The 24,229-nt window shown below is 33.5% G+C and overlaps 1 protein-coding gene across 1 annotated transcript; it reads right to left on the bottom strand.

Moving 5' to 3' along the window:
* Positions 1-431: 431 nt before the first annotated feature.
* Positions 432-24,229, bottom strand: LOC141828002 (protein GRIP). The gene is made up of 22 exons (XM_074715351.1): positions 24,182-24,229; positions 22,867-23,385; positions 22,069-22,184; positions 20,901-21,070; positions 16,965-17,058; positions 13,364-13,450; positions 13,076-13,156; positions 10,233-10,358; positions 9,763-9,871; positions 9,579-9,658; positions 7,446-7,574; positions 7,269-7,369; positions 6,586-6,719; positions 6,411-6,508; positions 6,212-6,331; positions 5,066-5,093; positions 4,912-4,970; positions 4,176-4,247; positions 4,064-4,111; positions 1,340-1,445; positions 1,162-1,220; positions 432-731 (listed from the first exon to the last, which is right to left on the bottom strand). Exons 2-22 carry the CDS (start codon positions 23,360-23,362, stop codon positions 624-626), a joined length of 2,421 nt encoding a protein of 806 aa, XP_074571452.1. The 5' UTR covers positions 23,363-23,385; positions 24,182-24,229; the 3' UTR covers positions 432-623.

The raw sequence follows: 24,229 nt of genomic DNA, 5'->3' as shown, positions 1-24,229 counted from the left end.
CACACCTCCTTCCCTTTCCCTTGAGAGATGAATGAGTAGCAATTCTTCAGGTCAACCCCTGCATTACTTGCATGAGGCAGTTTGTTGGTGAGACCATCCATCAACATGGCTCCAAAAACAATTAGTCGAACTACGTGGGGATATGGATATGCATTGTAGAACTGAAAAGTGTGATCTGAATTTGATACTTCTGAATTGTTCATCGAAAAAAAAGAATCAATAACAGCAAGTATATTCTCATTCAACACCACCAATAGTATATAATCACTGCAAAATTGTCCCTCAAGATTCATCTTTCTTTGCAACTGGCTTATATTCAAGTACTACAATCACTTATTTGTTTGCCAGAGTTTATGATCCTAATCATGTTGGACTTCACCTGTACGTGAAGAGATGATAAAATTTTGGTCAGCAAATTGTACATTAACAAGAGATGAGAAAAAAAACTGGTTCCATTTTTAGCTTTCGGTAATGGGTTATGTACACAAATAGGTACAGCAACGATGGTCACGAACTGGTTCCTTTGGAATTCCTTGAAACAGCATGGAACAAATAGAAGATAATACAAGGCAGCTATCTGGAATTATCGAGTGCTGGTGAACAAAAAGAATACCACGGTCTCACTAAAATGAAAATCTAGAGAAGAGAGATGACTTTGGTGTAGATGCATCCGAAGCTGGACTGGAGATGAAATCATTCGAGGAGCGGTATGCTTGTTGACATTTCCGTATCTGTGGAGAATGGAGATAATACTTATAATGAGGACAGAAGAGATGAACATTGACAAATACATGTTTATCTGTGGAGAATGGAGATAATACTAATAACGAGGACAAAAGAGATGTACATTGACAAATACAAATAAAGACTTGAGAAAAGCATAAGCATCGCAACAAATTCAATCACATTTTGTTTTGAGTATATTAAATGAAGGGAAGTTTGAAAATCAAATTAAGTTATGTAATCCTAAGAGTTCAAGCTATCAAGAAAAGTGTAAGCATTGCAACAAATACAAGGGAAGTTTGAACATTAAATGAAGTTATGTAATCCTAAGAGTTCAAGCTATTATAAAATGAAAATTTACAAATTTTCCATTTGATAAATAAGGGATTATCTCTCAGCCACAATAGTATAGTAATAAAGAGGGCATCATAGCGTTACCTCTTCAGGGCTAAATTGTAGTAATGTTGCAACCACCGGGAGCAAAACTTCCACTTCACCTGGCAAAATTGGAAGGTTAGATTAATGCCCTGTTCTTTTCTGGCCATTCTCATCTCCAAGTCCAAATAAAATTGACATGGTCCAGGAAAAAGAAAATAAATGTGGGTGCTTCCTGTACCAGTTTCTAGCAGTTTCAAAATGACATTTTTCAGATACATCATATCAATTCCTTCCCGTTTGTTTGATCTATCCATGGTTCGAAGTTCCTCCTTTAACATTGCTTCCTGTAACATATAGCAGTGTCAATGAAAAAACAAAAGTAAAACCATTTCCTTGTTCTAGGCATCATGCATTTAGCACAGATGGGAAAGATAAGGTCAAGGTCATCAATCAGTGCAATGAACCAGATATGAAATAAAGGGTAAATTATATACACCAAACTAAATGCTAAGAGCAATGAAAAAAATATTGCTGTTGTTTCTTACCCAAGTTAAATGTTACATCAATCAGTGCATCTAGCTGAAGTTGCATACAATCATCACTTGCATGTTTTAAATATGTGGTTGATATGTAAAACATGCTTTTAGTTACTCTTTTTTTTTTTTAATTCTTGACTAATTAGGCAAATCAATATACTTGAATTGCATTGTTTTTGCTATGTAACTATAATTGTGGTTTAAAATCTCATACGGTACTAGATGAAATAGTCGAAATGTATCGGATAAATTACCGAAACTCAATATCAGTTGGCATAAACAATTTCTCGTTCCTCTACTTCATCTCCTTCCTCCTTCAACCTCCAATCCGTCACCAATACCACGCATCAAAATGTCAACATGATACCAAAACAATATCATTTCAGTAAAAGACAAACTCTGACATAGCTTCAGATTTTGAACCATGACTATAATAACTCAGTTTTTGAGCTTTGCAGCTCTCTATTTTCATGATTACAACAATAATTGTTCTTTCTACATAAACAGCAGCTCTTACTGGATAATTTCCAAAAGAACTAAAATGTAATGTAAACATCAGTTGGTTTCTTTTGAATGATGGTGCTCCATTGATTATGATTGTGATGATATAAGAATTGTTACAAATGAGTGATTGCCCAATGCATATGTTGGGGTGAGTGCAGAAAGGGTTCGCAAAATCCAAGATGGATTGGTGCAATCGCCTTGGATCTTTTACAACTGATGTCTAGTCTCCTGGAAATATCAAGTGAAATCGGGACCATGTTAAAGCAAATTCTTGCCTGCTTACCGATTGTTGACAAATTTGAGTTGTTTCATCAACTTGAAAACTTGTCATGCGCATGTTATACATGGACAGATTTGGGTATTATTTTTTGATTCATATTTAGTTATTCAACTGTTGACTAATCATTCCAACTAAACAAGCAAATGAATGTTTAGTCATTCATCCATTTGTCCTAACAAACAAGCAGGAGGATAATTTTATCATCCATCCATTTGCTTATTCATCTAACTATCTTCATCCATCTTTTGACTTAATCCATTCCAACTAAACTGGCCCTAACTTTTTTTATGTTATGAATTTTATTAATTAAATATGAATTTTTATGGGTCCTAAGTTGTCTTGTGTTATGAATTTTATTAATTAAATATGGATCTTTACGGGTCATTAACTACTAATTGACTTGGAAGACTTAGGATAGGTTTATACACAATAGCTTGTTCGAAACGATGCAAACAAGACACTGCCATGCTATACCCGTTAAAACTCTAACCATTAATCAGATAATAACCTCTGAAAACAAATGCTTAAAGAGTTGGGAATGAAGATATACTATTCTTTACCTTCTCTAGCATATAAAAAGAAGGATGATTGCATGGATCTTTATATGAAAGATGAATCTAGACATGCCAATTTAACATTTCCATAAACAAAAAAGTGGATGCTCTTCCAAGAAATCGACGGGGATCAAAAATCAAAATCATTGATGAAGCTACACCTTGTTGGCTACCTTAATAACATGTTGCATCCTTCAATTATGCCATAATAGTACACATGCAATATCCTGAAACATTGGAATAACTTGTCTTTCTAATGTTTTTGATGAGGGAACAAAAGAGCAATTTTAGTCTTTTTATTATTTTTGCCGAGTTGTGATTTTGAGAGTATTTTTGTCTTTGCAATATTAGGGTCTTGAATCTATTTAAATCATTGTTTAGTTGGTTTTAGGCTTTTAGTTTCTTCCCAAACATCGAATTTGATTGTATATCTCTTGGTATTCTTCTGTTGAATCAACAGATTTTAGAAGATGACTTCCGGTATTCGTGCGAGAATCAATGGATTCAATAGTTATTCGTTGCATCATTGTTTCCGATATTCGTGTTCGAATCAACAAAATCTATAGTTATCCATTGCATCAATTTTCCTTTTTATCATAAGCTTTTAATATCAATTGTAGGTGATGCTACTTGCTAATAGCTAGAAAAAGGTAGCTTGGTAATGGTAAAAACTATCACGTTTGTGTTCATGTCTCAAATTTAGTTCCTTAGATGCAGTTCTTACATATCTCTAGATCATATCCAATCTACAAAAGCAAGTCCAAAATTTCTGCTAGAACTGATATCTAAAGTCATTTTATTACATAGGATGTCTCTATTACTCCATCTTATTGTCAGCATTCTATAAATAAAGTATATGTCCTTGCGTGTCTTTAAGAAGTTTATTTTCTGCAAGAATTAATTGTTTTGTTTCTTCCAATTACTAATACAGTCAAACTGCTTCCTAAGCATTTCTATAATATATATTATGCAACTCACTATGCTTAACAAGGTTATTTGTAATTCATCCTTCATCGAAGGAGCATGCTCATGCAATTAAGCAAGTTCTATAGTTTCATAATTGAGTGCCAGAAAAGTAAAGTATCAACCTGTTGACTATGAAGACGATTTTCACGCTCAAGCTCTTCAATCTCTTCCTGAAAAGATCAATAATCAAAATCATACGACAAATAAAAAAGCAATGACAAAGTTGAATCATACTTGAAGTGCTAAAATATGTCTCTGCGACTGAGCAAGCTCTTCCTCCCTCTGAGCTTGTTGCCTAGCTAGAAGCTGAAATCCAAAAATCCAGAATTATTGATCTCAGTAGGTTAAAGAGTTCATACTTGAGATCACTGTATTATCAGACAGCAACTTCTCACTTAACCTCATCAATAAATACCAATAAGAATTGAAAGTTGGTCATAGAAAGTTAAGATAAAACAATTAATTTATACTTTACAAAGGGCACTGCAACAAGGTCATTCATTGTAAGCACAACTTATTCAATTATCCAATTTACCTGCATCATTGGTTAGTTCAGTGACCAGATTACAATAGCATGTATCGTTCTAAGCATTCTAGAGCAATTCTAGAATATATATTTTATATAATGAAACTCTGTAAAAAAATATTACTTTTCCATTGAAAGCATTAGACAACAAAGGCATAACTAGAACCAATTAATTGACTCTGAAGTTTTGGATAAGTTATTTTGATAAGAAACCAAGGATTTTATTCTCATAGAAACATAGGTATCATCCATATTGCATTTCAAGGAGAGGATTCAACTAGGGGTCTCTTATAGCTTTTATAATGCAGCATTTGATGCAGAATACAGTACCTTGAAAAATCTAGCATGCCTCAACACTTCAATTTTTTCAATGATTCACATAATACTTATTCTCTTCAATGGAAAACTCAAAAGAAAAAGGTTGTAATACTACATGTCAATTACCAGTATTTGCTGTTCAGCCACTGCAATGCTCGAGGATTGTGCATCCTGCTTTTGAGAAGCTAAAATTTAAACATGAAAGGGAACACAGGAAACAGCAATTAGGAACAGTCTTGCTTAAGATGAAGATTATCAGTAACAATGTACTTATACTCACCTTCATTTTGTGTCTCACTATTTGCAACCTGGAATCCATAATAGTGTCACATGTATACTTCAAATAAGATAAAGAAACTAAAAGGTAGGAAATGCATAGCATTCTTCATATTGATTGGAGTACCAGTTTGTGATAAAAAAAAATGAAGAGAAATAGGCTTGTTGCTCAAGTAATGAACCATTACTTGAAAAATGTTGATCACCACGACGTGCAGATAATGAATTACTCAGCAGAATGTTAAGAAAGAACATTTAAAAAATGCATTAACAACTTGACCAAACAAATGAACATTTGCAAAACTTAATTGAGCATGGATTGTCGTATTTCATGTAACACCAACTCAATCGAACTATAGAAGATCAAGGCATGAACCACAAGCAACTTGATCTTCCAGCTAAAAAAGTCCAACAGATACTTTCTAGATTTCCTTTTGGTTCACCAAGGGTAGGAAGCAATTAGATTCACAATCATCATCATCGTCAAAGATATGTTTGCCTCAACTATTTGTGGTCGGCTGACAAAAAATAATTAGATTAGAACACATTCTTCAAAATTTTCTGTCATTATAAAGTTACAGGACCTTATCTAAAAGTTTGCCTATAAATAACAACAAAAAAAACTGGGAGCATTTCTTTTTTCCTACCTTTATCACAACACTTAAGTCTTCTGCTAAAAAGACCATTCTTTCTCAAATAGATCTCTTTCATATCAATGTGTGTTTCAGTTTCTGATTTATTGAGTCGATGAATTTGAAAAGATACAATCATAATGGCTTCTAACCAGGTTGGATCTTATTATGTTTTATTCTTAAATTTGGATTTATTGAGGGAATCCACAGTGGCAGGCAAATTGGACTAGACTCGCCCAAGCCCAACAAGTGTTCAAGCTCAACATAATTGAGAATATATTACAGGCATTTGCATGGTTATAACTCAACTTTTGCTCGAATACAATGTTAAAATGGACTGACTAAGTGCCTCTCAAAAAACAAGCAATAGGAAAAAGAGCAAATATTCATTTATATTATTATCATTAGATTTCAGCTATTAAGATTAGGAACATAGCTTCGGAAATCTCAAATTTATAACAAATGGACAAAAGGAAGTTAATGCTTTCATCATAGAGAATAGGCAATAAGGAACATACTCGACGATTTGATTCCAATGAGAGACGAAGATTCTTATTATCTTCTATTTGCTTAGCTATCTCCTTATCTTTTTTTTCAATTGTTCTTTCCGCAATATCACGAAATACATCATGTTCTTCCTGCAATCAAAAGAACCTCCATAAGTAAAACATTCGACTGAAATTAGCTTAAATCATTAAAGTCAAGGCAGAATGATACCTTCAGCTGCTCATAACGTTGCTTAAGATCATCCAGCTCATTTTGTAAATGATCTCCAAAATGTTCAACCTTTTGAGTTTCCAAGGTTTTATATTTCACTATAATAACCAAGGATTTGTATCACATATTAATTACAGAGAAAAAATACAGAGGGTGAAAGTATGAGATGTATTACCTCTCCAACTTTCTTCTATACTATCCAGTTTTTTCTGCCACATATCTTTGTCTGACATATACTGGGCAGTAGTAGCCTCAAGCTTGATAGCTACACTTCTTAATTGGCTGTTGACATCATTAAGGATACCATCCCTGAAACAGAGTTAAAATTGATTCTGAACAGTATCAGTTAAGAGAAAATAAAAGGGCATTAAATATTCAAATGCAAGTAGTTTATTGGAGAAAAAAGTGGTCCGTGCACAAGTTAAGCGCATGAGCAAACCAACATGTATATTAAGCGTAAGCCAAAGTGTAAACATATGCATCAGTCATGTTTTAGCAAGAAGATATCATTGATCTCTCTTGCTCAGGACAAATCCTTTGAGGTTTAACATGGGGGGAGGCAACCAGGTTTGATCAATTATCAAAAATATTTCCTTGATGTAGCAATAATTAACCATAACATAGTTCTTTTTTCTCATTTTTGATGCAAAGAGATCATAGTTTCTTTTTTGCAAATAATATGCTCATGAACTTTCCCAACCACTACCTGTTAAAAGGCAGACTGCTAAAAAGAGGCAAAACTGAACTCTGAAATCAGTTTTAATTACAGCTCAGCATATTCATGAAACTGTGTTTCTTGGAAAATCAAATTCCACTCAATAATCTTAAACCATTATTTGCAGGTCCATCACTACTTACCTTGCATTGATCTCTTTAACATGTTCTTTCAAAGCATCTTCAAGAGCTTGAGTAGCTTTGTCCCTTTCCATTAATGCTAAAGCTACTTCTGTTTCAGCTTCCTAAATCTTAGGAAGTCAGGTAACACTCCATAATAGTAATATTGTCATGTTAGTATGAAGAAAACAACCAGCTTACCTTCAAAGCTTGCTCAAGAGACAAGAGCATTTTTGAGTTCTTAGCTTCAGCTAGCTCAGCATCTTTTTTCTGGAGAAGTGCATGGGCACGGACCTTATATGCAGAAAAATCTTCTTCAAGTTGCTTCACCTGCAAAAGTTTGAAGAAAATCATTTTTCCACAAAAGAAATAATGTGTCAAAGTAGATACTCAGATAAGAACCGTAACTACAGCATTATGTAAATGCACAAGCATGACAAAATTAGATGTAAATACTAATATTAAGAAAAGCTAATGTGCAGATTTTTTGGAAAGTGAAAAATTATTCAGATGAACATGGTATTTGAGGGAAAAAACACCAAACTGATCTCTTTGTTGAAGCTAATCAGCACAATTGCACTTTTCCTCTGTTTTTCTCTTCCTTCCCTTTCATGTCCTTAAAAGTATGATGCAACACAAAAATCACATCACAAGAAAACAAAGTCACCAAAGAGGAAAATATGACATATTGAAGAATAATCTTTTACATGCGATCGTAACCCATTTATAAACTCAAGACAAGCCCATGTCATCTTTAAAAAGTCTAACTTATACTCTAAAATGTATAACAAACTTTTAAAAGGTTCACTTATTAACAACTCTTAAAAATTAACAAATATAGAAATTTTAAACTATGTTTTTGAAAGAAATTTCAAAATTGATCTCCAATTTTTGAACGGCATCACTTTATCTTTTGCATCACACTATTTGCATCTCTATTTTTATCCATATTCTATTAGGAGTTAAGACAATATGGTTTTTTTCTAGTCTTTAAAATATGATCTTTGGTATGACTCTTGAATGTGAGTATCAATTAGTAGAGTTGTCAAACTTCTTTCTCAATACCTACTATCTCATATCTAATTCTTATCAAGCATTTGAGTCATTTGATCTTTATATTGATCTAAATGAACATGCACCATATAACTTCCTACAAATACTTCTCTTTTTGAGTCATCATTTTATATTTTTTGAATAATGTCTAAAAGGCCTTACTCACCCAGATGCTAGTAGGCTATGCAAGATAAAAAAAAAATATTCTTGCAATACATTGACAACCTAAATTTTGGTGTCTCATCCTACCAAGAAATCAACTGTTGATTATCATTTCAGCATTTTTTATAAAAGGTTCACATGACTAATTGCCAAATAAGCGTATATGTTGATACTCTTGTCACAAGTTGTACAGATTACTTCAATTCATCATTTTCATTCGCTTGCAGTTATTTTTCATTCTTCTATTTCCTACTTTGAGCTATACACCTCTCTCTTCAACAACTAGGCATCAACATTGCCTTAGTGGAGATTTACACAAGAGTTGAATGCTGCATGTAGAGCAGATCCATCCGCTTGTAGGGAAGAGAAGTTGGAAGGAATTAGCAAGGGAGACAAATCAATCCAAATGCTTCATTCCAATTCCATGCAAATCTAATAAAAATGGAAGCATAAAATGATCTCACTTCCAAATTTACTCTTGCGATTGTCAAAATGACCTTCTACACTCTCCCCACTGACATTTATCCACATCATGCGATGGATGGTTGTGGTTTACCTCACAGCCAAGTCAAGCTGTGGACTTCTTCCTTCTCTGTCTGGCAAAGTAAACAGGAGGAAGATATCCCTACTTTTCTACCACAAGGGTCACAAAATAAACTTCTCCGATAATGGTTTCCAAGACTTAATTAAGTATGAATGAGAGGACCAAATATGTTAAAAGAAAAGAAAGGTTTGAACCAACTATAATCATAGTAGATTCAGAATCACAAAGGGCATGGTCTCACAAAGTTATTAATTTCAGCCATAATTTATAGCCTTCAAGAAGGAGAAATACAAACTACCACCTGGGCAATAAGTCATTCATGGAAAGATGAGCATACAGATACCTTTGGGGAGTTTCTTAGGTGATTCTGAACATGTCTTCAACTTTTATCAAAAAATCAGTCATTCTATGTTGGAATAGAGCCCAAAAACCTAAGACATAGATAAAACTGGAACTCTATTTAAAAACTAAACTTATAAAGATGAAACAAAATTTTCCTACTGTTGATGTTTTTTGCATAAGACTGTAATAGTATGTACTATGAAAAGCCAGATCAGTCAATAGAACTTCGTTACCTCATCCTTCACAATTAAAAGTTCACTTTCTTTTGCACTCAACATTTGGTATTTTGTAGAAGATTCTAGTTCCAATTGACCTGTGAAAATAAGGAACTAGTAAGTTGATTCACTTTGTCTTCACAAATTGAAGCTCTCAAACAATGTCAATAAAAAATAATTATAAATAAATAAATAATCATACTTTTCACTTTAGCTAATTCAATCTCAGACCGTAAACAGTCACTCTCAGATGCCTCCAATTTAGTTCTAAGAGCATGACACGCTGCTTCCCAGTCTTGTTTTTCTTTATTCTGAAAAAAGATTGAAAAAGTAGATATATGATGTAACTATGGTTTTATTGATATTGTGGAATATGCTACTAGCTCCTGTTTTGGTTGACTTGTGACGAAAAGTTCAGATAACATATTTTTTACAGCTCAGGTCACTGCACAGTCAAGCATACAATAATCTCAATGCCTGATCTTGAAAAGGCAATCAGCACATACTGATCCCTTTGGTAGCAATAACAGTGACAATTAGAATGCAACAATTACTTGATTTTTACTGGGCGTCTTTCAGATATAACTTTAGTCATGCAATAATTTTTTTTCAATAATTTTCCAAGACGTTGGCCAATTTGAATCCAACAAGTTATGTAAGAGAAATTCTTACTTGCTCATCTCTAAGATGATTAAGTTCTCCCCTCATTTTCTCCAATGCAGCTCCAAGTCTCACAGCTTCACCTGTAGAAGCTGCATCCAACTCTGCTATCTTTGAGTCTTTCTCAGAAAGGATGATCTAGAACAGTAAAAAGAATTAGAAAACACTCCTTATATTAGAACATAAAAAATTGGGTGCTTATGATATCAAAGAAGCCTACGTGTAGAGTAGAATCTAAAACATATATAAATATAAAAATTAAAAAAAAAAACAACTATAGCTATCAAAAAAGAGGAGAAAAAGAACTAAATGTCCTCAAAAGACAGGATATTTAGCATTTTAGCTATATTAACTACTTACTGCATAAATAATTCCTAGTTCACAATGAAAAACATTTCGAGAATCCACTGTATTGGAAGAACCAGATTAATATAACTGAATAAACCATTCTAAGAATCAGAGCTTGATGCATCTTTGGATTCCAATATGGGATGTCTGATCCATATTCAGATAATTGGAGGCCAAGCTGATATTCGTAAATTCTCCCAACCAAAGTTGTGCAACTTAGCCACATCCAGTCAATTTAGCATATAAAGAAGAAGATAACTTGAGATGGAGGAAATGAGAAATAAATAAATAGAGGAGCCTAAGAGAAAACTATTTGCCTTTTCTAACACTTCAAGTTCACAGGTGATGCGAATAAAACAATCCAAAAAAAAAGGCCAGTGCAAAAGATAAACTGAACTAGTTCATAATCTAAATTTCATTTTTATTGTATTTTTCCAATTTTGTTATTTTGAATTTTACCATTTATGCCAAATCTAGTATATTTGGCTAGGTGTTATGAGGCCAGGTCATGGTAAGGCCTGTAAAAGAGAAACCCAATTAATTATTCTAGATATTCCAGCAAAAAGACAAAGTTTTGTTTTAGAGATTCTCTTCCCTACCACGAGTTCCCAAATTGATGCCACGCCTAGTCCTAGCACAATCCAACTTTGTTTCCAGTCCCCAATCCAATCATCAAAAACATCACTTCACACCATCTTGTCCCTCCGCTCTCACTTCCTGTTATTCTAGCACATCCTCATTCTCTTCCTTATCTACATCCACTTGACACATCCACCACCACTTTAAAAACATGGACAAGTCTATCTTCTTCATGCCACCAATTCCCCACAATGTACTTCACAGTTCACACCCATCTCCTTCCTCTTTGCTTGCCCACTCCATAATTCAGCAAGTTCACTCCAAAACACCTTCCCCTCCACCAGCTCGGTAAACATTACTCGTCTCACCCATCCAAAGAGCTAATGTCTAGCCTCACAATCCACCACAAGGTCAACACCTGTAAACAACAACAATGGCTCCTGCACCAACTCAAAGGACATCTCCGCACTCTTTTCTTCATGACAATATCCTTCCCTCTCTTCAAAATCTCTTCATGCCATTGTCGTAGCAGAAGCCCTCATTTACTATCTTGAGTTCACTGCCTGTGAGAAATCCATGAGAACATCCTTTAATTTATGTTTCCAAAAAGCCATCCAACATTCATACATTGTTCTCCCCCTGTCCAAACTGAGGTAAGCAATCCTATGAGATTTAAGGATTGAAGCACACAGCCTATCGTTGTGTTGTGTCAAAAGCAAGATTTAAAATATTGAGCCGTGCCGAGGTTTCGGTCCCGGATCGGAACGATACAGTTTCGGTACCATATCGTACTATGTCGATATAGTTTTAATATTTTTAAAATATAAAATATATTAATTAAAATAAAAAATTTAATCTAAATATTTAAAAATAAAAAATAAAATATTTTTAAAAAATAATAAGATAATTTTATGGATTTTAATAAAGTCTATCTAAATTATCTCCAACTATAGCTAGGAATTGATTATTAAAATTCAATTAAACTATATGTTAAAAAACCCAAAAAAATCAAAATCGCAACGCAGCCCCGAGTTCAACCCGCGTGCAGAAGCCCGCATCGGTGGCGTCGCCGGGCTCGGGCGACGCCTCCGGTGGCGTCATCGGGCTCTGGTGATGCCTCCGGTGACGTCTCCCGGTCGGAACCGCTGTGTCAGTGCATGTCGGTGCCGATCCGTCGGTAGAACGAAAAATTTTACCGGTATCGCGCGATACGGCTCGAAATTTCAAACCTTGGTCAAAAGTCCATAGCCAAAGTCTTCTAGTATATGACGCTTTAGATTGTATGCTCAGCATTTATTTCATTTCTTCACATGTTGTTCTACTTTATAAGTCTTTCATACAAAGAATTTGCTTTGGGTACTTCAAACTAGAGTGAACTGACCATTATACGTTTGCTATGGAAGGGAAATTATGAACTAGGATTTTTTCCCCTTTCTCCTTCTTCTGCTAGATAGCAATAGGCAACAGATAATGTAATATCCATAACAAGATAAGCCTATATCGAAACTTATCCAACTTTATATAATATATTCACCAAATTAATTGCTTAAATTGGACAGTAAAGAAAAAAATAATCCACTATTTTCTATTATTTTCTGTTTGTAATATTCTGAAATTTTTCATAATTTTTTTTTAGGGAAAGATCAAGCATTTTCCATCTGTGTGTATATACACATATATATTGATGACATGTTTTTTCTAAAAAAAATCAAATTCGTTTTTTTTTGGAAAAGAGAATTGAGAGAACGTCAAAGTTCTCTTGAATTAGAGAGTGTGGCCCAAATTAATTTTTGCAAAGATCTACCTATCGATTGTATGAAAACTAGTTTACTGAAGAACACTATATGATTATTTATTGAGGAAAAACAAATAAGCAAGCATTACATAAAACAACAGTTAGGGTTCAGAATAGTGCAAGTGAAGTGTACCTGGAGAGAAGAAATTGTTTCGGCTGCTTTCCTACTTTCTGCTACAGCATCACTAAGTTGTGCCTCCAAACTTTCTATTTTCTTAAGGTGAATGAATAAAGACAAAATTGTGAGTACAGATCAAGTTCAAAGTATTGCATATTTTATTCTAATGGAAAATTGAATCAACATCATCAAGCTAAGTTTGATCCAAATATTGGGTTGGCTGCATGAATTTTTCCTGTCCTTGAGCTGTATGCATTGGCGGCATATCACATTTTAATATCATTTTGAACAAGTCATCTCTACCTTTTGATGCTTAGCAGCAAGTTCTGAGATTGAGGCGTGTCTCTTTTCTTCTGATGTCTGCAGCGAACTCTGAACTTGTTCCAACAACTGTAAAGAATTTAGACAGGCATACTATTAGGCTCTGCTTGGTAATTGTGTCAAAAGGAATTTCCTATGCAACCACAGGATTTAGATAAACACAATAGAAATTTTTATGAACCTTGGGACCTAAATGTAAATTTAATATTATGACCTACCTATAATTGTACGTTGATGAATAAGAAAGATAGGTAGAGGGGACTATGGTAATTAAACCTAATTAATTTGCCATTACATGGTATCATAGCCAAGTCTTTCCAATTTCAGGATCCTCTTTATTTTGGCTGCTCTTGATCCCGCTTGGCACATACCGCATGATCAACAGTAATCCCACATGAATCTACCTGCAAGCAAAGGCGTGGCAATCATGTGTATCCACCATGACATTAACACGCCTATGATCCCTCCATGTAAGTTGCAACAGCAATCACTGACCCAATACCCACTGAACCTTTTGCAAGTGACCTGCATGTGCCTCTTATCCAGTGCGCAAGATGCACATGCACAACACCTGAGACTGACATGTGCAACTTTCTCTGATGTGCAACCTGATCTCCTTTGCAACACCTGAGACTGACATGTGCAACTTTCTCACATGTGCAGCCCTTAGGCAGATGATTAAGTCATCTCATTGTTCACTCCAGATGAAGCCTCCATGGTCTCCTCTAGCATGAGCTAGCTTGCAACCACCTCCAGCTTAACCTAGCCTGTGCCCTTTTTCTATATCATTTGTTCTCTAAATCGAATTGCCCTGATCAGGTTACTTATATTCACCACTTTGTCCTCTTGGCAACTACCTTTCGCTGGCCCTTCGTCAATTTCACATTAAAAATGTATTCCTTCATGATGATATTATTGAGGAGGTTTATATAGAGAATCCTTCGAGGTTCATTGCTTAAGGGGAAACTAACCTAGTGTGCAAGCCAAAACAAAATCACTATATAGGTTGAAGCAATTGTAGGTAGTTAATTTGAAATTTTTAACTTTGCTCTTCTTCAATTTAGCAAAACCAGGAGCATAACACATCACCAGGTTTTACCTCATTCATTAGTCATGTAAATATATCCTTCTTATCATTTATGTAGATGGCATCATCATCACCAAGATGATTCCATTAGAATTAAACAACTCAGAGTTCTTGCCATCAAAATTTTAGATTAGACACTTGGAAGTATTTTCTTCATATAGTGGTTGTTCAAACCCGCCAAAGTTGGTCCCAAGCCCAGTTGAAAAAGGGCGAGAGTTGCGCATTAGGTTGTCAATCAGCGTGGACTTTCAAACAATGTTCAATGAGTGGTTGTTCACTTTAGGAGAGACATTTACACTCTCAACAAAGTTATGTACTTGATATGCTTGAGGAGATTGATATGACCAAGAGTAAATAAGCTGACACTCTTATGGATCCTAATGTCAAACTATTATTTAGATAGTAGAAATCACTAACTGGTTGAAGGAAAAATAGAAGAGCGTAGGGAATTACATTATTTCACAGTTATAAGACCTAAAACCTCATTTACGGTAAGATCGATAAATTAGTTTCTAGACAACATATCAGAATCATCAGTAGACAACCTTGAGAATTCTATGGTAGCTTCAGAATTTTCTAGGAAGGTTATCCTGTTTTAGGATCCAGGCCATTTATAGATAGTAAGGTAACAATGATGATTAGGCAATTGCTCCCACACACAGACGAATGTGAGACAATTTGATTTCTTGGAAGAAACAAAAGCAAACTGTTATAACTAGGTTGAGTGCAAAGGAAAATTATTGGACTATAGCTCTAGCAACATGTGAGTAGCAATATGTAAGCTCATTTGAGTCATACAGCTAATGACCAAATGGGGACGTGTTCCCTTATAGATTATAAAATTGTACTGCAACAATGAAGTTATTGTTCACACAGCTTATAGTCAATATTCTATGAGAGAAGAAAACAAACAGAAATTAATTGTCACTTCTCACTTCATTAGATAGACAGTATAATCCAATTAAATTATCATCTTATTTGTGATCTTTAATAATTAGCTAATGTATTTTCTAACCAAATCCTCATTTCTATAATATATTTAAACTAGTTTGAGGGAGAATGTTATGTGCCTAAAAAGTCAAATGTAAGTACATATATAATGCTGGGAACCTACTTGTAATTTTAGTCAAATGATGTAGACCAAGTTGTAATTTATATAAAAATTAATTATAGGTAGAGAGGACTACCAAGGTAATTAACCTTAATTAATTTTGCCATCACAGGTTACTCTGATATTCTTTACAGGAAATAATAAATCAAACAAGGTGTTAGTTTCAATTTTTATGTTATTCTTATTCTGAACCTAGAATGATATGGTATCTCGTCGACTATATCACTCGCAACACGAACCACTTTTTTTCTTAAACTAATCACAATAATTCAATATGAATTCTATGTTAACCTGTCGAAACAAAGACCGTATATACAATTTTATTCACCTTAATATTTTTCCATAAACTTTATAGTAAAGAAAAATATGTATTAACTCTATGATAAGTTTTCCTATATAAAAAAGCATATTAACATTTTTCTTCTCCTTTTAGTAAAGAAATAGCACCATAATTAATTCCATGGCATGAATCCATATTCCTAAAAATAATATTTTTCACTACTTATTCTCTCATCAATCAAGTTTTCGCTCAGTATTATAGTGCTGGTAGTTAACTACTCACCCAACAAGAGCAATTTAGTTCATCTCCCTTGTTAAAATTAGTTCTAAATGAAAGAGGAGATATAATGGATGGACTTGATTGTATGGTGTCAAAAAGTTTAATGATCAGACTGAAGCTAAAGATTTTTTGGGACTAACTTGAAATTTGGCTAGTTTAGGGACCCTTTATATAATTACCATTAATTCCTTCCTAAGGAAATCTTTACTGTAAGTATAAGAGGAAATTCATGAACTATGAACCAGTTAATGAAGCTTTTTCTTCATGCTAAGTTACTTATTTAAATTCTACCAAACTGTACAATTTTTTAATCTTCTTAGCAAACTCTTGTACTTAGTTACTATAGACTTCACCCAACCACCACCAACCTCAGGCTATATCCTATTTTCTTTACAACACAACTAGCAAAAGTAATCATCAAAGTCCACAAAATTAATTTTGCCGACATTTACATGCACAAACTATTCTTTCATCACCCTTGTACAAGATACTATTGCATATTATCCGTGAATCCATAATCTAGTTCTACTAAAATCACAAATGCTTCTTCACTCATTATCTAAAAGCCACGCCTAATAGCGCTAATTGACGCTGATATAAGCTTACAACAAGCATAAAGTAGCAAGTTCCTGACAATAATGCACACTTATAGAGGGTTGACTAATTTATGTTTCATAATTTGCATCACAAGTTATCATGAGCCATTATATGCCATGTGGGTAGACTAGGAATTTTGATTGCTTAAAATCTTTCAGAGGAAGAACGCAAGATTTAACAAAAAGTTACAAATACATCCATGCAAGAGAAAAGGAATAGCATGCCGTACCTGCTCTTTTTCAAAGATGGACTGGTGTAATGCCTCAAGAGCATTTTCTTTAGCTTCTAATGTGCGACGCATCTCATCAAAATTATCTCTAAGTCTGGATATATGTTGAGAACCAAACAACAATAAGTCAACATGAATTTACATAATGTTGTTAATTTTTTTCCAATTTATTCCTTCAATTGATTATTTAATCATTATAATCTTATTTTAAAGGTAAACAAGTGGAAAAAGACTATAGACTAAAACATATATGAATTAATCTCGATATGTATTTAAGTAAAAAAATAGTAAACAAACATTTTGAAATCAACTATCAAATAGATATAATTTCTTTTTAAAGTAGAAAATAAAAGTGAACTGCAACAACCAAGTTTTTATCCCATTAAGTAGGGTTGGCAAAGTAGAAAATAAAAGTAAAGATAATTAAATTAGTAAAAACTCATATGAATTCAGATTGGTACGCTTTTATCATATATTGATGAGCATTGAGTAACAGAACAATATAACACAATAAAATTTTAATTCAATTAAGTCTCAAATGAAACCCGCCAAAGTCGGTCTCAAGCTCGGTTGAAAAAGAACAAGGGTTGCACGTTAGATTGTCATCCAGCGTGGCCTTTCAGACAATGTTCAATAAATGGATCCATCAAATTATTATGCTAATGCTAGGATGTTCCCCGTAAGAAATGCGTTGTAGGATCCGACTATAACATCTTGACAAGGACCGCTACATCTCCATGAGAACTCGGGTGTAGTGGTAAGACCAAATATTATAGAAAATCTAATTGTCTAAGATTTGGAATATGAAATCTAGGAACACTCACGGGTAAAGCAATGTAGTTAGTAGATACGATGATTAGGAGAAGAATTAACATTTTATGTGTACAAGAGATAAAATAGGTAGGAGAGAAGATAAAGATGATAGAAAATTTGAATTTTAAATTATGGTACACAGGAATGAGTAAAATAAGAAATGTAATAGGTATTGTTGTCGATTGTTCGTTAAATGGATGTAGTTAGAAAGGGGAATAGGATTATAGCTCTCAAGATAGTGGTGGCGAAAGAAACTTTAATATAATTAGCATATATCATATATGTAGCTCGAGTAGAATTAAATGAACACACCAAATCTAGATTTTGAGACGATCTAGTTGAAGTATTACAAAACATTCCATCAACCGAAATGATTTTAATAGGAGGAGATTTAAATGAGCATATAGGAGTAAAAATAAAACATGATAGGATGCATGAGAGTTTGGATTTAGAACAAGAAATGAAAAAGGAAAAGTATATTAGATTTTGCGATAGCATATGACTTTATACTAGCTAATATATTTTTTAAGAAATGAGAACACTTGATCATGTTCAAAAGCAGAAATAATAAATCGCAAATTGACTTCCTTATGGTTAGAAAGAAAGATGGAAAAGTTTGTAAAGATTATAAGGTCATCCGTAGAGAAAACTTAACTATCCAACATAGGTTAGTAGTGTTAGATATACGCTTCAAGCATAGTATCAATAGAAGAAAAATATACACGACTCCTAAGGAGAGGATAAAAGTACAAGAATTAGGAGAAATATACGGCGACTTGAATAAGACATGGGATAAGATGATATCAAAATTAAAAATAATAGTCAAGGGTGTACTCAGTAAATCAAAGGGATGAGTAAAGAATTTTGGTGGTGGAATGAGAAAGTACAAAAAAAAAAGTAAAGGAAAAACAAACATCTTATAAGGTATTATATACTTGTAAGAACAACAAAAATTTAAAAAAAGATACAGTAGTCAACAAAGAAGCTAAGAAAGCAATGAATGAACTTAAGAATGAAACTTTTGAACACTTATATCTAAAATTGGATACAAAAAAAAGAATAAGAAATATTTACAGAATAACTAAAGTGAGAGAGAGAAAGACAAGAGATCTTATTCAAATAAGATGTATTAAAGATGAATACAATAAAATACTAATAAATGATGAAGAAATACAAGAGTAATGGATGAGATATTTTCATCAACTTTTTAATGAAGATTTCGGTGACCAACTTAACTTAGATAATTTAAGTAGGTCAAATAAGTATAGAAATTTAAATTTTTATAGTAGAATTCAAATTTCAAAAGTAGAATAAGTTTTAAATAGGATGCAAAATGGAAAAACAGTTGGACCATATGATATTCCGATAGAAGTATGAACGTGTCTAGGAAAATAAGGTATTGAATAATTTACAAAGTTGTTCATATTAAAAACTAAAAAAATGTCTAATCAATGGAGGACAAATACACTAGTTCTCTTATATAAGAACAAAGGATATGTACAAACTTGTACAAATTATAGGGGTATTAAATTAATGAATCATACTATGAAACTTTGAGAATGAGTAATATAAAAAAAACTAAGAAAAGATATCACAGTGCCTAAAAATCAATTTGGATTTATTCCTGAAAGGTCGATAATAGAAGGTATACATTCTCAGATAACTAATTGAAAAGTATCGAGAACAAAAACAAGATTTACATATGATATTCGTCGACCTAAAAAAGTTTATGATAGAGTCTCAAGGGAAATTATATAAAAAATTCTAGAAAAGAGAGGTGTTAGCATAACATATATTGAATTAATTAAGGATATGTATGAGGATGTAATGACAAGAGTTCAAGCGGATTAACCAAAGCGTTTCCCATAAAGATAGAATTACATCAATGATCAATGTCATGTCTCTATCTTGTTATACTAATCATGAACAAATTCACTGGACACATCTAAGATACGGTACCACAATGCATGTTGTTTGTAGATGATATTGTCTTGGTAGATGAAACACGTGAAGAAGTAAATGCTAAACTCGAATCTTGATAGAAAATGCTAGAAGTGAGAAGTTTTAAATTTAGTATAGTAAAGGCAGAATATATAAAATTTAAGTTTAATAATATTAGACGTAATGAGATAATTGTTAAGATAGGAGATAACGAGTTGTCTGTAACTAAGAGTTTTAAGTACTTAGGATCATTTTTGCAAAACGATAGAGGGATTGAGAGAGATGCCTTATATAGAATACAAGCGGGATAGTTGAAATAGAGGAGAGTGTCAGGTATTCTGTATGATCATAAAGTACCTCTAAAAGTTAAAAAGAGTTTTACAAAATAACGGCTAGACCTACTATATTATATGGAATTGAATGTTGGGCTATGACTCGAGCACATGAACAAAAGATGAGAATGTTAAGGTTGATGTGCGAACATACAAGGATAGACAGGATAAGAAATGAAAATATTAGAAAGAAAGTCAAAGTTGCACCTATCAAGGGAAAACTCCGAGAAACACGTTTAAAATGGTACGAACATGTACTTAGACGACCAATTATTCCAGTTAGACGAGATAAAACTATGACAAATATACACATCAAATGAAGAAGAGGAAGATCAAAAAAGACTTGGTTAGCAACAATAAACCAAGATAAAATTTATTTAAATATAAATGATGATATAATAGGAGATAAAGCCCAATGACATAGAACGATCTATATAGTCAACCCCACCTAGTGGGATAAAACTTAGTTGTTGTTGTTGAGTCTTAAGTGAATAATTTAAGCAAGAGGATAATAAAGGAATAAATAAAGAATTAAAGTCATTTATCTTAACAAAGTTTGATGTGTGTTAAACCATGCAAGTGTAGGCATAACACAATGTGAAACCATGCCATGTTGGTGTAGAACTAAAACTCCGAAACATAATGGTATTCGGATATTTAAACCTTTGGTTTTGACTAGTCACTATAATGGTCAATTTTTAATCTTAGTTTCACACCATGCAAGAAAAGTTTATATAAACGAGCAAGCAAAAAATAATAATGTAAAGAAGGAAAAGGTAACACAAACTACATAAACATTTTGTTGATTGAATTTGAAAGATAATTGTCTATGATTAAGGAGAGAGATTACTTGCTGTTAGCAGTTCTTAATTGCTGCCTTTCAACATCCATTGATTTCAATGCTTCACTAGCCTGTTGACGACTGCGTTCAAGTTCCTGTTGTACTAAGGCTTGCTGAGAAGATCCTTGCTCAAGTTTCATATTAACTTCGTTAAAGCGTGCTTCAAGATCATCTTTTTCCTGGAAAAAAATCATTATATAATCTACAAAGTCACAACCACTTCACAGAACCAAGAAAAATACACAGACAAAAGGTAGTAAGGTACATTCCACAAATTGACAGATGAGTTCTCCAAAATTCAACAAAACAATTACAAACTCATTCTTGACCTATTCTTTAATAGGAATTTCTAGCTAACAAGGTACAGCAGCAGAAACATTATACAGTGTGTAGAATAATCCAAAAAGATGAAAGTGGATGCAAGGTAAACAGAGAAGACAAAAAAAGAAGTTACTTTTGGAATTTCCTAATTCAGACCATCACATGAAAGAATTTCATAAAGGGGTGACACACTGATTAATAAAAAAGGGGGGGAAATGCCTTCAAACTATGAGAAGCATAGATTGCACAATCAAGCATGAACAACATCACAAACAGATAGAAGACAAAACTGATGCTCACTGATTTACAGAAAGAAGGATACTGCATGGTGAAAAAATAGTTGCAAGTATTATTATATCAATTAACAAAACATAAGACGATGTCATGATCTTGTTTATTGAATTTTTAGCATCATAACCATGTTTTATTAGTCATACAGTTATTTGATGTTCCCAAATAGTTGGGTAGCATGGAAACGTAGTTATGATGCTGAAAAATTTAGTAAAACGTAATTTGATATTCCTAAACATGGTTATGATTCAAATTTCAAACTATGGTCATAACCATGCAGTCACATTATACTATTGACCACATGTACCTAATAGGCTAATACTTTCTTTACCATCAGTCATTGCTTTTCTTTGAATCTGGAAGCTAGGTGCCTTGGATCGCACAGAAGAAAATAAAAACAAATATGAAAAATAAAACTGTCTCTAGATGATGTGCTGCAGAAAAAACATCTGTTACTTGCCCAATGCAATCAAATTCTGTCAGCTCCACAATTAAAGAAAGGCCTTTTCTGACATAAGAGATAGGAACCAAAATAAAAACAATATGCTCCAGTTTCCATTATCACCTTTTGTATCTCTTGTATCCGCTGTTTTGCACGTTTATGAAGCCTTCCAAACTTGGTATCCAGCTCAACATATTTCTCATCACGCTCCTTTATTTCTTGTTCCATTTTTTGATGAACTACACAAGTAAAAGAAATATAGTCATTAAAGACATTATAATTAACTTTAGAAAGACATCTAATAGCTAAAGAAGCCTTTAAGATGTTGATCCAAATAACAGCTGATCTCTACTTAATTATTTTTTGTTGTGCGCAACAAATGTTCCAGTTGCAGGAAGCAAATGCCTAATTCATTTGCCATCTATTCTTTAACTCTTTCTGAACTCAAGTACCAAAATCCAAATGATGACTTATCTGCTGGACTTGTTAACTATAAAATGTTTCCTTCACAATGAATACATAATAAGTTACAAGAGAAGACAATGACATATCACATTCACACTATTAACAAATCCAATCATAAGTTTCCTTTTGGAATGAATTAACAACCCCTATTCCAAATTTAAAACTGAAAGCAGCAAACAAGTATTTGATCCAACAAACTGTAGTATTAAAACTAGAAATGGCAGATATATGCAACCATTTGATTTTAATAAAAATGGAAATACAATTGATATACAAATGAAAGCTGGATAGGGGAAAGTTGACAAAGATTTTTACAGTTATATTCCTTTTGTAATGACCAAATAATTCTTCATTCTAGAGAAGAATACTAATTTCCAATGAATGAGATACAAAAAAACAACACAAGAATGTATATGGATCTTTTTTTGTTGAGACTATTAGAAATGAATGGCTAACCTTCAATTAACTTTGCAGACAGCTCTTGGACCTTTCCATCAGCCTCCGAGTAGGCTATACGGAGATGCTCCAAAGCATCCTCTGCTGCCTTTCGTGTTTCCTTCTGCTCTTGAATCTCCTTATGTAAATATTTTATCTGATCATGGAGGTTGTTGTCGTCCTCTGAAGATCCTGCACCTTCTCTTCTATGTCTCTCTTGATCAGAAACTCGTTCTGGATGAAGTTCAGATTTTAGGTGATCTAATTGTGATTTCAAGTACTCATTTTGAAAACCGAGCTCAATAACCATTTGCCTAAGTTCATCAATGCTCTCATCCTGATCAGCAAGATTGTGATGAATGTCATTTCCCATGTTGGTAGAACTATTTATTCTGTCATCTTTGGCAAGTGGTTGCTCCATTAAACCTATACTGTGATTCTCATTAATACTTTTCTGCACACTATCAAAGACTATTTCTCTCTTTGGTGAGATAGGTTCATTCTCTCCTGTAAACATCTTTTAAAAAAAATTGGACCGACCTGCAAAAAAAGAACACCAAAAATCAGTGTTCTAATGCCACAATAAAATTGGTTGAAGCAAAAAAAAAAAAAGACAAATTCAAATAAATCAGCAGCAACAAACACATAAAGGACCAACAACTTCCATCAACAGTTAAGGGTAACTTCCTAATTTGTAGCTAAGTTTTGCTGCAGAAGCCAAGAACTAGTCTCTCTTTACTTCACCATTCACAGGAGTAGCAACAAAACTCTTTTCTTTATGAACCAAATGTATACAAAAGTACATAACAGAACAACGTACTTTATGTACAGATGGTGTACGAAGATAACAACAGAACTTAATGGAATTGTATCTCCCAGACACAGCACTGATCCAACTTGCGGCAATCGGTCAAATTTCACTTCTCGATATTTTTCAGAAAATTAAGCACCAAATCACTGCAAGAATCATAATAGCCCAATCCACAGCCCCAGATCTGGGTTTTCGTGAACTGACTAGCTAATCATCTTCTATAAAGACCTTGGATAAATATTATCAGACTCGTACAAGGCCAAGGCTAACGGGAACTTAGATCAAACATGCAGTCCATGCCCGAGCATTAAGAACAAACTCATTAAAGATGCACTGCAGTAAGGAAAATAAAATTGAAGCCCTGGAAACCATTTCCACACAGCTTATGAGGTTGTAAAGCAAGATTATTCCCCTAAACAATGGATCGGGCATTGTGTCTGAATCTGGATATAGAACGTGGCAGAGAAGAACAACAACATTACGAATCAGATCGGGTAGGGTGGTGAGAAATCAACACGAACTCACCTGAGAGAGATCTGGGGATAGAGAAGGGCTTCGTGATCTCTCTCTCTC

The sequence above is a fragment of the Curcuma longa genome, chromosome 4 (assembly GCF_044706935.1).
Source record: "Curcuma longa cultivar G26 ecotype Majalengka, Jawa Barat chromosome 4, ITB_CL_G26_1.1, whole genome shotgun sequence".
Lineage (NCBI taxonomy): Eukaryota > Viridiplantae > Streptophyta > Magnoliopsida > Zingiberales > Zingiberaceae > Curcuma > Curcuma longa.
This window is presented reverse-complemented; position numbering and strand designations above follow the sequence as displayed.

Excerpts from the sequence above, each read along its gene's own strand:
- LOC141828002 (XM_074715351.1), bottom strand. The coding sequence starts at position 23,362 with ATGTTTACAGGAGAGAATGAACCTATCTCACCAAAGAGAGAAATAGTC. Across the intron at positions 17,059-20,900 it reads TTAAGAACTGCTAACAGCAA|ACTTAGAGATAATTTTGATG; the intron begins GTAATCTCTCTC and ends ACATATATCCAG. Across the intron at positions 6,332-6,410 it reads AACGTTATGAGCAGCTGAAG|GAAGAACATGATGTATTTCG; the intron begins GTATCATTCTGC and ends TTTTGATTGCAG.